General features: G+C 37.0%; 2 protein-coding genes across 5 annotated transcripts in view; one reads left to right on the top strand and one right to left on the bottom strand.

The window, feature by feature from the left end:
- Nucleotides 1-13496, bottom strand: part of LOC134820250 (neurobeachin-like protein 1) — a 162517-nt gene that overhangs the window by 38534 nt on the left and 110487 nt on the right. For all 4 annotated transcript variants that reach the window (XM_063830476.1, XM_063830477.1, XM_063830478.1 and 1 more), the window contains 2 exons: nucleotides 7749-7901; nucleotides 7070-7241 (listed from right to left, as the gene is read on the bottom strand). In XM_063830476.1, coding sequence (XP_063686546.1) covers nucleotides 7070-7241; nucleotides 7749-7901 — 325 coding nt within the window. The remainder of the gene's footprint in view (nucleotides 1-7069; nucleotides 7242-7748; nucleotides 7902-13496) is intronic.
- Nucleotides 3434-5784, top strand: LOC134819987 (high affinity cationic amino acid transporter 1-like). Its single transcript, XM_063830147.1, has one exon. It carries the CDS (start codon nucleotides 3437-3439, stop codon nucleotides 5261-5263), a length of 1827 nt encoding a protein of 608 aa, XP_063686217.1. The 5' UTR covers nucleotides 3434-3436; the 3' UTR covers nucleotides 5264-5784.

The raw sequence follows: 13496 nt of genomic DNA, 5'->3' as shown, positions 1-13496 counted from the left end.
GTAACAACTAACAACATGGAAATAAAGTACAAAGTATAAAGTATTATTAGTGACCGGTTCAGTAACAATAGGATAAGAATAGGATGGAGACTTTCTCGGATACGACAGAGGTAGACATATGTTGGCACATGTTACAATACACACTACATGTGCACGGGGGGGGGGGGGGGGGGGTAGACATATGATGGCACATGTTACAATACACACTACATGTGCACGGGGGGGGGGGGGGGGTAGACATATGATGGCACATGTTACAATACACACTACATGTGCACGGGGGGGGGGGGGGGGGGTAGACATATGATGGCACATGTTACAATACACACTACATGTGCACGGGGGGGGGGGGGGGGGGGGGGAGGGGGGGTTGTTTCCCGTTTGAGAAAACTGGGTAGTGTCGGGACAAAAAAGACAAAAAAGGACAAAAATTGGGAAATGCTAGTGAAATACCATGTGCAAATAACCACACCCAGAAATAAGATCTTAGCACAACTTTTCGTATCATTTATATGTTTTAAGAACCCCCCTCCAGAGATAAAATGTTTAGATGAAACTGATAGGAATTTAAAAGTTTATCAATTTCAAATAGAAGAACTCTTGAACCTCACTTTACCTCAACAAATGTATTAATGTAAGTTTTAGCGTTGTTTGTTCTATCAGACACTGTATAATTCAGACAGTTCACAATATTATCGCAATTTAACGAATATAGAGAGCTCAGTCACATTTCTTTGTTTTTTGTGTTCTTTGTTTCCATTGTGTTTATAGATGTGATGCCTAGTAAACTATTTGCTATTCCACATATCGGTTGTTAACGTTTATCTATTGTTGAAACTGTTGAAACTGTTGAAATTGTTGAAATTGTTGAAATTGTTGAATGTGAATCTTGGTACGTAGAGAAACGCTTCCGGTACAGTAAATGTCGCTAATAGAGACTCTCTATATCAAAACAATGCCGAAACAAAAATGTCGATTATAACGTTAAAACGCTGCACACATAGTTTTGATTGTCAAGCTATTTTGATTTAGCAATTGAGCTTGTCTAATCCCGAAGTAGAAGTCTCCTTTCAATTTGATTCTAATGAAGTACAACCACATATTACTGCATTATACGTCTATTATAGTTGTACTTATTGTTTCAGTCTGTGTATATCAGGAGGGGATTGCAACAAAACAGCGCCAGATTAAACTTCCGTCAATTACTATGTTAACCATTTAATCTATAAACATTTAATCTCAGATCTATATTCTATATCACACTTAACATAAAATATGGTTCTTTCGAAAGCTTATTGAAACTATATAATGAACACAAACAAGATACTGAAACACAAAAAAGATACTGTATCAAACTAGATATTGAAACATTTGTTACCATATCAAATGATGGAGTTATAGTTCGCTGTTTATTAGTCTCATGATTGAGTAGCATGAAACATGAACAAAAGGAGTTTCAGGAAAAAACTTTAAGAATCGTATATCGAGAGGTAGGTACTTATACTACTAGGTACAGACTTCAGAAAACCGAAAAAAAAGGTTAGGAATAGGATCATAATGATCAGGGTAGCATGAACCGTGGAAAAATTGGTTTCCAGGAATCCACTTTCACAAGCATTTCTTAACCCACTCCTCTGCTGACGTAACTTTGTCGGCCAAAAACTTCCCAACTTCCCTAAAACTTAGATATAAAAACTTAGACCACTAGACATAAAGTTAACCACTAGACACCCCAATCAATGTCTGGAAAACCGAACACTGCAAACAGTCAGAAGACGATACACAGAGGCCCTCTTATGAACAAAGGCAAAGATGAGGATATAACATAATACGTATGTACATGTGATGTCAAATGTGATATGCATAAGGTTAGTTATCAGTTAATCTGTTATTAACGTGATTTGGAACAATGAGAACATTGACCAATTGTTAAGACAATTAATCTATATTATAACTTTATAATATACCTTCGCGAACACAATATGAACAAAAGCTCATGAGGGTAAAGGAAATGTATCACAGAATTTCTGCAGAAATTCTGTGATACATTTTTGGGAAACTCTGTGCGAAACATTGACCTTGAACGTTGTTTATTGCGTAATAATACATTTATTTATAACTATAATACCTGAAATAACTATAATATTCAATTATCACTAAGCAGCTGATTAATACGCCTTCGGATGATGATACAAAGTAAAAACTCACTGGCTCGTACGACTAACCTCATACAGCTAGTATGCAAATATAGTGCCTGGCACAGAGTGACTTAAGGTTACTGAAAACGAGATCAAAGTTTACTTAAGCAGATTTGAAAGTTGCACAATGTTTTGGTACTTGTCAGCACTCAGCGATACAATCAATCAGGCTAATTAATTTCCTTAATCGCTTACTTGAAATTAAAAAGGAAGTGCCAGAACAAACTACAGTCACCCTCACAAAAAGTAGTAAACACTAAACGATGTTTGATCAATTCGAAGGAAGAAAACGCACAAAACAAGAATCTTGGTGTCAAGTAGTTATATTTGAAAGAAAATTATTGTCGAGAGTTGATAAAGGGCTGGTCAGCAAATCAGTCCCTCTCTTGTTTTGTACTAAAGATCACCTATAATAATTCATATCGACTGTTAATATTATGTCATTGAACCCAGCAGTCTGCAATAACCTGGTACCAACTTTTTGAATTGACAAAGCTATGAAGAATTGAATAAAAAGGTTCGCAAATTTCGTAAAACAACCGAAAGTGCGGATAGCGATGAATGCTGCGATTAGTAAAGAGGATTCTGCATCCACCGCACTTAAGTCTTTTTAGAACCATCGTTGCACCTCTTTCAGCCTTACGTCCAAGGCATCTAATATATAAACAAAGGCTTGAAACTTATTACTTTACTAAACACTACTATAATGTGGTAATCGATCGGCGTAACGCGACATATTTTTGTTAAATTGGTGAGATGTTTTGGTTCCCGAGTTAGCGTAGAGTTAAGGTAGCCCTATGAAGAGGTTTTAATCTTTATCTTTGGTGTAGGGCAGTGTGTAGAGCAAGATAATGGTAGCCAGACTCAAGACACCTAAATATATGAGTCCTCATATGACGCATAATTAATAATTATCATATTTAAATTTATGTGCTTAATTGATAAATTTACATAATAATTGTACTTGTTAATCTGTGCGTACGGCACCCTTGTACGAGACCCTTGTGTGTTGATCATCAACGTGTCTGTCATGTAAGAGATTTTCCAGGAAAACTGTTCAAATTCCACCATTGGAATGTATTAAGTTTGTTCTTCGAGGTAATTAGAGGAACATTGAACATTTGTTTTTTCTATTATGTTTACGTCCGAAGGTTCACTGCTTAATCTCTTAACTTTGATTTAAGCTGAAATATGACTATCAGAAACTGATATATAGTAATAAATATCCCAGGAGTTTTATGGCAGGTTGTTGTTGTGAAAACTACATGGAATCTTGTGTTGAAAACTACAATTGTAAACCTCCTTTTTTGTTAGAGAGGTTAGTCCAGAAGTCTTCCCCCGAACTCCAAACTCAGGACTTAAAGAAATGTCTGAACATTTTCGATTTGACAGTGCAGGGATTGGCTCATATTGTGGGTGCAGGAATATTCATTTTGACACCAGGAGTTATAAGGATGGTTGCTGGTCCAGGATTGGTAGTCTCTTATCTCTTAGCTGCAGCAGTTCTAATATTTACTGTTCTAGCTTACATGGATTTGGGAGCTAGATACAGAGGTATTGGGAACGCGTATGTGTACGTGTACTCTGCTTTGGGAGAATTTGCTGCAGGACTCGTAGGAACGTTCATTATGACAGAAATGGCATTGGCCGTAGCCGTGGTGGCCGTGGGATTTGGACAGAATATCGACAAGTTTATCTTGGGGGGTAACGCCCATAAAATTCAAGTAGAGTATGCTAGTACTTTTCTTCCGGATTACTTAACCGAAAATGTCAACTTGTTGACTATTGGTTTAATCTTATTTTGTTGTATCGTCAACTGTATCGGAGTCAAACAGGTCGCTATCGTGAATACCCTCACAGTGGTATTTAGTTTCATCTCTCTGGCCATGTACTGCATCATTTCATTTATGTACGGCAGTAGCAAGACATTCACCAACTCCACTGACCCTGAAACAGGAAGAGGAGGGGTGTTTCCTTATGGATTTTCAGGAGTTGTAACTGGAGCGGCTGTTGTGATTATGTCCTTCGCAGGTTTCGAATCGGTGGTCAGCCTTTCAGCGGAAGCCAAGAATTCTAAAAGAGACGTCCCTCTTGCAACAGGTTTAAGCTTCGGAATTTCTGTTCTAGTTTATCTATTAGTAAGTGCTGCTATCTCCTACCTGGTACCTTGGTATACCCTTAACGAAAGTACGGGGATTCCTGGTTCCTTACAGGCACATGGGCTCACAATCCCTAAGTACATTATCGCAGCAGCGATCCTTTTTGCTTCTGGAAGTGTAGCTTTGTGCTCTCTTACCACACTGGCTCGAGGGCTCATGGTGCTATCTGAGGATGGATTGATTTTCAGTTGTATTGGTTTGGTGGCCGAGTCCTCAAAAGTACCTATTATTGCAACAGTCTTCGCTACAATTGTGATAATTTTCTTTACGATAGTGTTCTCCTACGAGATTCTGATTCATCTGGTCGCAGGAGGAGCATTGGTTACTTTTGTAGCAGTCTGCTTCACTCTCATAATTATTTCTTACTCTAAACAAAAAGAAGTTGTTGATGAATCCTCGGGACTTATTCAAAACGAAGTTATGATGAATGAAGATCAGCTTTTTACATCTTGGGATCAGCAGGACAGTGAGGATTCTGGGTACATTGAAAATCAAGAGTGGAAAGTGATCAGTTGGGTGAGTATTTTCACAGTTAGTTCGACAATTTGCATCGCGTTTATTTACTGGCCAAGCTCATGGCCCTTCTGGAAATTTCGTTTCCCAATAATGATATTACTTGGGTTGATAAACACTCTAATACTGATCCACATTAAGATGACCTACCACATCCAGCCTCAGAAGAATCCTGGTTTTGTGTGTCCTGGAATACCGTTTATTCCAGCAATTGGTATATTTCTCAATCTGGCTTTGTTCAGTTCCCTTAATGTAATGGCACATCTGATGACTGTTGCTTACTTTGCTGTTGGGGTCTTGATGTATTTTGGGTATGGGTATTTTCACTCTACTATAACATTGAAGAAACAAAAAGAACAGGAACTGATTCCCAGTGATGAGACTGAGGAGTGAATAAGATCATTTGATTCTGTTAAACCCATTTTCTGTACTTGAGAGATACTTCCTATTCTGTAAAGATAAAATGATGAAGTAGGTTTCTGTAGTTAATTTCTTTGTAGCTTCTCTATAGTTTATAATTTCTCTGATAATTTCCTCGAGCAGTTAAGTTGCGTATATTTTAACTACGTACGTTATTTTTGCGTCTATTTTAACTGCGTACGTCGCGTATATTTTAACTACGTACGTTACTACGGCAGTAAATTCCAAAATATGGGTCAATGCTATTGATTGAGTTTTTGATATTATTGAACTGTAGCTCAGAAATTATTTCTATTCTGAAAAAAGAAGGTTGACAATTATTTGTCTGTCATGAATCGTATTTCTGAAAATTTAGTTGTGTTAATTTTAAATTGTATTTGTTAACTTTTAACTTTTATTTGTTAAGTAATAAATTCAAAGTCCTTTTTACAAAATTTGTCAATAATTTGAAAAATTGTTTGAATGTTTCTCATCTCGAAATGGTTATAATCTCTCGCCACAGCTCATTGTTTCATTTAGCAAAATATAAATTTTTATGGGAATTTTTAAAAAGTTCTAAGTATTCCCTTCTAAGTTACTTGTCAATGTAATAATCTTAAATCTCTCAAATCTCTAACAGCACAATAAGACCTATTGCTATTTTCTGGCGCTTTTTCAAAGCTACCGTTACATTAAATTATCTGATACCTGATTTTAATTAGTCAGTAGTTAAAATTACAACCGGTAAACACATTGCCACCACTAGCAGGAACCCGTCTGACCCATAAGTGGTGTCAAGACTCAAGAGACTAAAATAATTGTTACATATTTTATATTTAATTCGCGTTTTCGACACCACTTGGGTGTCCAAATTGTGGGCACCAAAATTCTTATTCCATGGCCAATGTTTTATTTATTCATGCTGATTTGATGGCCATTAAAGCATTTGAACCAGTCAAAAAAGTTTAAGTTGTATATCTTTTACCGTTTTTGCGGAAAGTCGCGTTAAAGTTGATGCCGTGGTTGATGGTACGGATATATAAATAAACATATTATATCGTCTCGCTTTATATATAGTAAGATGTTGCGGAGAGGTCAAATCAAACCACCAGCAGTTAGATGAGATAAACACTAAACAGTTCACTAAACCCGAGAGGTGTAACGAAATTTAACGATTAAAACTAACCATATCGAGAAAGTGAAACTGGAGGGGGATTATGACCCCTTTATTACAAAAATTGTTTTATCAAATAATTGTTTCAATAAAATAAATTACTGTTTTATACATAGGGGGGGGGGGGGGGGGGCAAGTGGATATTTGTAGATATTTGTAGATTAATGTAGAATGGATAATCCACGAAAAAAGTGGATGACATTCTACAAATTTATACATTTATCTCCAAAAATTCAGTAGAATTTCTGGGCACATATTTGAGATAACATTTTTTGTAGATAAATGTAGATATTTGTAGATTATTGTCAATGGATAATTCACGAAAATTCTACAAATTCTACAAATTTATACATTTATCTCCAAAAATTCAGTACAATTTCTGGGCACATATTTGAGATATACATTTTTTGTAGATAAATGTAGATATTTGTAGATTATTGTAATGGATAATTCACGAAAAAAGTGGATGACATTATCCAAATATCTACAAATATCCACTTGGCTCCCCCCCTACATATACCTCCTGTTACATCCTCAATAAATGTAATATATTTGTAATTAGTTTATATATTATTATACTGCACCCCTCCCCCCACAACCTCACTTTGTACAATAAAACAACTCACTAAGTTCAGTAGCACTGTTGACGACGATGGAGACAGTAGCCAGCAGCTCGTTCACTATCTCCGGGTTACCGTCAATACTGCACGCCATCACCGCCTCCCCTACGTAGCACAGCTGGGTGGAGTGGAGCGGGATCTTGTTCTTACAGCACGTGTCTACTACTGTTCGTACTAGCTGGAGGGTGTTAAGGTGGGAGGTGTTAGGGTGGGAGGTGTTAGGGTGGGAGGTGTTAGGGTGGGGGTGTTAGGGTGGGAGGTGTTAGGGTGGGAGGTGTTAGGGTGGGAGGTGTTAGGGTGGGAGGTGTTAGGGTGGGAGGTGTTAAGGTGGGAGGTGTTAGGGTGGGAGGTGTTAGGGTGGGAGGTGTTAAGGTGGGTGGTGTTAGGGTGGGAGGTGTTAAGGTGGGAGGTGTTAGGGTGGGAGTTGTTAGGGTGGGAGGTGTTAGGGTGGGAGGTGTTAGGATGGGAGGTCTTAGGGTGGGAGGTTTTAGGGTGGGAGGTGTTAAAATGGGAGGTGTTAGGGCGGAGTTGTTGAGGTGGAGTTGTGAGACGTTTGGATATTTTCGAAATTAGTTTTTCAAAAGCAATCCATTTGTGTATAAACCCCGGAAGCTTCAATGAAATTTAGAAAAAAAAACCCCACCTCTCAGACCCACACGCTCACAGATACAAAACTAACACTAACCTTGAGGAGAGATGACTTGAGTTCATTACAAGGGGTATGTAGCAGCCCTACCAACAGATCCTGAGCATCTTGCGAGGCTAGACATCTTGCTAGAGGCAAACTTGTGGGCGGAACTTCTACTAGCACTGTTATCAGCTCTATAGCTTCTAGTTTCTGAAGGAGTTACTCTTATCAGATAATCATTTATCTTATCCCTGATCTTTACTCACTATATATCTTATCTTTATTATAAACTCTATTATCTGAAATTTATAGAAAAAACGTCATTTTGCCATTCTTGTTTGTGGTCTTTCAGATGAATTGATGAAAGCAGCTGTGCTGATAAATTTGAATAATTGATGGTTTTTGTTTGGGAGAGTAAGGAACCGGAAAATAGCGACACACAAATTAGCCGCACCCTGCCACCCATTGGAGCATCCATTTCGGCTGCTAATTTTGTAAAATAAGCTTCGCTCCCAAATCACAACGTGAGGAATAATCTCAAGTGTGATAAAACGCCCAACTCGTCACTATCACGCCATCTACACGCCTCTTGCACCTCTATCAATTAACTGACGGCAGCTACAATCTAATTATAGCACCACATTGCCACGGAACACCAATAACCCAATTAAAACCGGCAAATCCTGGTGTAGTGCCATTATAAAGAACAAACTGAATTTGATAGCGGAAAGTTCATTTAACGGCTTTAAGCTGAGGATGTGTATTGAGTGATGTCTTCAGCAGAGCATATTGTCCGTACATCAGCTCAGGTCAGTATTTGTACTTGTGATGTGACAGGAAAGCTTTTACTATTGACACATATCATAAATGACGTCATACTATGAACTTAAAACTAAATGTTTATGCTAAACGAGCATTACTTCAGCAAGTAGACAATACGGTCATTTGATATATTAAAGGATGGTTTATGGTTTAAGGTTGTAAGTAGACGTTTAATTTTATCCGGAAATGTTAAGATTTGTTAACGCCTCTTCCTCAGGTCACAGCAAGCCTAGAATTCAAAGTTACTAAAGTTAATGGATATTTACTTCATCGTACTTTTAAAGAAAATGATAATACAATCCCCAAATATTTGGCAGATTAGAAATTTGGCAGATTAGAAATTTGGCAGAATAATTTGGCCGATCATTATTTGAAACACGGATCATGGTTGGTTTGAGAGGAATTGGGAATATATACTCTATCTTTAGCTTTAATAAGATGTCATATTACAGGACAAGATAGAATAGATGGAGTATAAAAGAGCGAGAAGTGCCTGACGACTACCTTCTCATTAAATATTCTTATGGGTAGAAGATGGAACCAGAAGATCACGTTGACAGTCTGAAAATGAAAACTGTCAGTGTCAGTCAAGTGGACATTTTCACAGAAGTGAATATGAAATTTGAGACTGATATTGAGAACAACAACACCAATTATATTATGTTCAAGTTTTTTAAAATTACAGTTTAGGTGAATTATATTGGAAGATTTTACACATAGATAGGTATTTTTCAGTAAAAACTGTGATCCAAGGTTTGATAAACAATTTAAATACTAATCTGTTTGTCTAGTCTAATAGAGAAAAAATTTTGCTGAGCAAATTGAACAGTTATGATATTATTTCGAAGCTCGTAAGCTCGTGACGATAAGAACATTTACTCCAATATAAAACGTAGGTTTCTAAATTTGTCACTCTTAAACTTTTAAAAAGTTGAGAAATTAACCTGCTTTGATCAGCGCTAAAACACCTAACAACCCCTTTATTCCCTAATTACTACCGTCGCGTGCTATGTTAATGAATATTTCATCACAAAAATTATAACCCAGTATTTCACAGACAAGCATTTTATAATCTTTTGTTTCTTGAATTTAAGGTCTTTTACCCGGTACTCAAACCAAACATACAACAACAATTAATTTTTGGAGACAAGAATATGTTTTCCATTGTTAAATCGTGTTTCCCTTGCTTATTGAATATTGATCTTTCCTTCTAGGTATCCAAGTATCCCGAACAGGGCTAGGGCTAGGGTTAGGGTTAGCCCTAACCCCAACCCTAACCCTAACCCTAACACACCTGTTCGCGAACACATGACGGGCTACTTGGATACTGCCGAAAATTGTGCAAACAGTCTGCATATATACTACTACATGTGTTCCTTCTAAAGCCGTCCAGATTAGCAAATTGGATTAGAAGTGTCAGCGGTAAGGGTAAGTGGCCGCCTGAAAAACGAGTGTTTTTAAACACTTTTTTGACGTAGGCTGAGTCTGCGTTTCATGGGTGAATGGTGCTGTGTCTATACGTTCGCGTAAATGACGGAATTGCTTTGTCGCAGAAAAAGGTCTCCTTTTAGGGACACGGTTTATTTTGCCGTCATCTTTTGTCATGCTTTATGTCATCTAGGTGTGCCTGTCATTTATATTTAGTTGTGGGAAACAACCTCGTCAATAGTTGAATAAATTAAGGAACCGCCCTATGTGACCGTGGAACATCCACCGGCCTTTATAAGGCTAATCTAATTTCTCACGGTATACGGGATCCATTTTAAATTAAGGATTTATTCAGTTGTTCGTGAAGTCGTTCATTAAGTTGTTCATAGGTTGGGATTCATTCTGGAGTCAATTAAACGACCACTTGTGAAAATAAATCTTTGTAAATATTATTATAAAGTAGGAAACCTGCTGTGACACTAAGTGTGGGTAATAAGCCCGGCAAAAGTTCGGTAATAAGCCCGGCAAAAGTTCGGTAATAGCTTTAAAAACGTTCGTGGAGTTCAGCACCTTTTAAAAGTTCGCGGAGTGCGTTTTTCTCAACTATGAATTAAACGACCAGCTGTTGAAAAGTAACGGATCTACACTCTGAAGGAACACTTACCACAGTTACCATGGTTACCAGTCATGTTTTATCGTACATACTTGTTGTATACTTAGGTTTGTTTACTTTTACTGTGTATTTTCTCTGTGAACCTGTGTATTTGCTTGTTCTGCCAACTGATATACTAGTGTTACTCTTTATCTATTGGCTATACTTACTTGCTTTGATACTTTGATGAGGTTTAGCCAGAAGGTCAGCACATGGTACATAGACCACCCTACTGGAGGTTCCAGTCTATAACAGAGTAGCTGTAGACAACAGTGCAGCCTGCTGTTGTCAGGAACTTGGTCGAGGAACAGTCTTAAAGCTGACTCGAATAGTGGGAGATCTTCGATAGTGTTGACAGGTTTTGGCTGATACGTTTGAAGTGCAGTAAGGCCATTTGATGACTTTCCAAGAATGATTTTTCCCATGCTGATGTTTCTTTGCATCACTAATTTATTGTGGTAATAAGTTTTCACAGTTTTACTTATTGAAACTTTAGAGGTGAAGAGCTACAATTAAATTAATTTCTTGTTGACACAAGAAGATGTTTTCTATGGTTAAAATGTGTTTTTCTTGCTTATTGATATTTCTTGCATGATAACTGCCAAATCAGACTATTGTAATTAATAATTGAAACTTTTGTTATATAATACGACGTCAAATTTGATTCTTGAGTAGACGCTCTTGTCTCTTAAATCGAAACTTTGCGATACAGTAGCCCTGAAATTTCGAAACACTCAAGCTCCGATACTTGAGTAGACGTTTTTGTCATTTGAAGCGAAAATTCGAAATATTTTTGCTCTGAACATGCGTTAAAAACAGAATTTACGTCAATGTCGATTATGATACTTTATCGTAATTCTGTAATTGCAACCGGCAAACATGTATCAAAAAGATCCGTCAGTGTCAATTTTCATAGGTATTTGTACTGTGAAATACAAGCCGTAACTCACAGCCTGTCAATATTGGAGGGTTATGAATGTCTGCAGCTTTAATATGCTACATTTATTCTTCTGCCACATTTCAGTTTAAACGCTGCATATTTGATACATTTAATTTTAAACGCTACATATTTTATCAGCCCAGCCTTAAATGCTCCTTCAATACTTATTGACTTTCAGAGAGCGTTAGGAATTTAGGTTTAACACCCCCACAATTATTTTAGGTCGACATAGTTGAATTCTTGTTGCTGACTGATGATTGAAGCTAACTTTTGTCTCGATATCCGTATCTTTGCTATTTTGTATCGTAGAGACATTGCAACGCCTACTAGCAGGGATCACTATTTAGGAGGAAACGGGTCCGTATATCTACTCTTTAGACGTTTTATAGGGCTTTTTAGAAAGGCTTTAAGTTTATGTAATGACTCCACAGAGAATTCCAGCCCACTCAGTAATACTGAGTCAGTATGAATATGATGTGAAATGAGCAGTGTTGCTAATAACAGTAACTGGTAAGCAAGCTTAAAAACGAAGCACAATCTAGAGTAATACACTTTATTACTCTAGCTTATGCTTCATTTTTATGTTAATGATCAGGTTACGCTTTCTTCGGAATAGTCTACAATTATGTTACATGATTTCGAAATTTATTTGTTGTTCGTTTAACTATCTATGATAAGTAAGATTTCGATGTTATCCTAAAAGTTCGTTGTACCGCAAGAGGTACTTCTTAACTACAGGAGTAAATTTTACCAAAACCCATAATCATGGGTAGAGTGGACCACAACAGTGTCCCTCTCCCTCTCCCAAACAAAAGGAAATGATATTAATTTGAATAACCGTCCGCAAATGTAAATTGATACCGAGAATGAAATCGGTCGCTCGCTTTTCCCATTCATTCACGGCTTACGAATTGTAATAAAGTTTCAATTAATTATATCCATGACATGCTGTAAAATCTCTTTGGGTTGCTTTCGGGTCGATACCTAGTATTTCGGGATAAGGGTGGTAGTTAGTGTCCAATTAGCTGTTGTTTATTGAATCTTTGTTGCCGAATACAGCTGCCTTCGGGTAGTTCTTCTTAATCTATTACAATTGTTAATGAATGGGAAAAGCGAGCGACCGATTTCATTCTCGGTATGAATTTGCATTTGCGGACGGTTATTCAAATTAATATCATTTCCTTTTGTTTGGGAGAGAGAGACACTATTGCGGTCCACTCTACCCATGATTATGGGTTTTGGTCAAATATCATCTCTTTTTGATTATCATGTCAGGATAATTTAGAAATCCGAAATGTAAACTCATAACTTCATTAATAAGGAGGTAATTTCAACGATTTCGAAACTTTACCTTTGAAAACATTTCATTGTGTTTAGGTAGGCATATCTATCGATAACTGACTGAATATGGCACTTTTTACTCATTCAAGTTGGCATTAAATTCATATATAATGCCATATAAATGTCGTGGGAAAGCACAATTGATTCGAAATCACGAATGAGCAAAATTCTCACCTTTCGCACGTGCAAACTTTGAGCGGACGTTGCGTGCGCATACAATATTGAATCACCATAAATTTTTGTATTTCAAAAAGAACTAGGATCACAACGGAACTCCAAAGTTGATAAAAATCGTGAAAATAGCAATTTTCAGTGATTTTAGCAATTTTCTATCAATTTGGGCGTGTCCTCACGTGTGCAACTTTTCGATTTTCAACTTAAAAACTGGCCTATTACAAAATTTAGACCTTTAGGAAGCAAAATTGAGCTCCACAACCCAAGAGAAGGCCCAACACCAGAGAATACTAATTCACAGCTTTTGTGTTTTTATAAAATTATTCTTCAAAAAAGCACTAACTTTAATAGCGAATATCTTTATGATGGAGCAAGATAGGAAAATTTTGCGATAGCTTTTCAGAATGCTTGAACAATTATCTAATCTAAATATGTCCTCAGATTTTGA

Source organism: Bolinopsis microptera, chromosome 8 (assembly GCF_026151205.1).
Source record: "Bolinopsis microptera isolate Bmic1 chromosome 8, MBARI_Bmic_1.0, whole genome shotgun sequence".
In the NCBI taxonomy this organism is placed as follows: Eukaryota; Metazoa; Ctenophora; class Tentaculata; order Lobata; family Bolinopsidae; genus Bolinopsis; species Bolinopsis microptera.
This window is presented reverse-complemented; position numbering and strand designations above follow the sequence as displayed.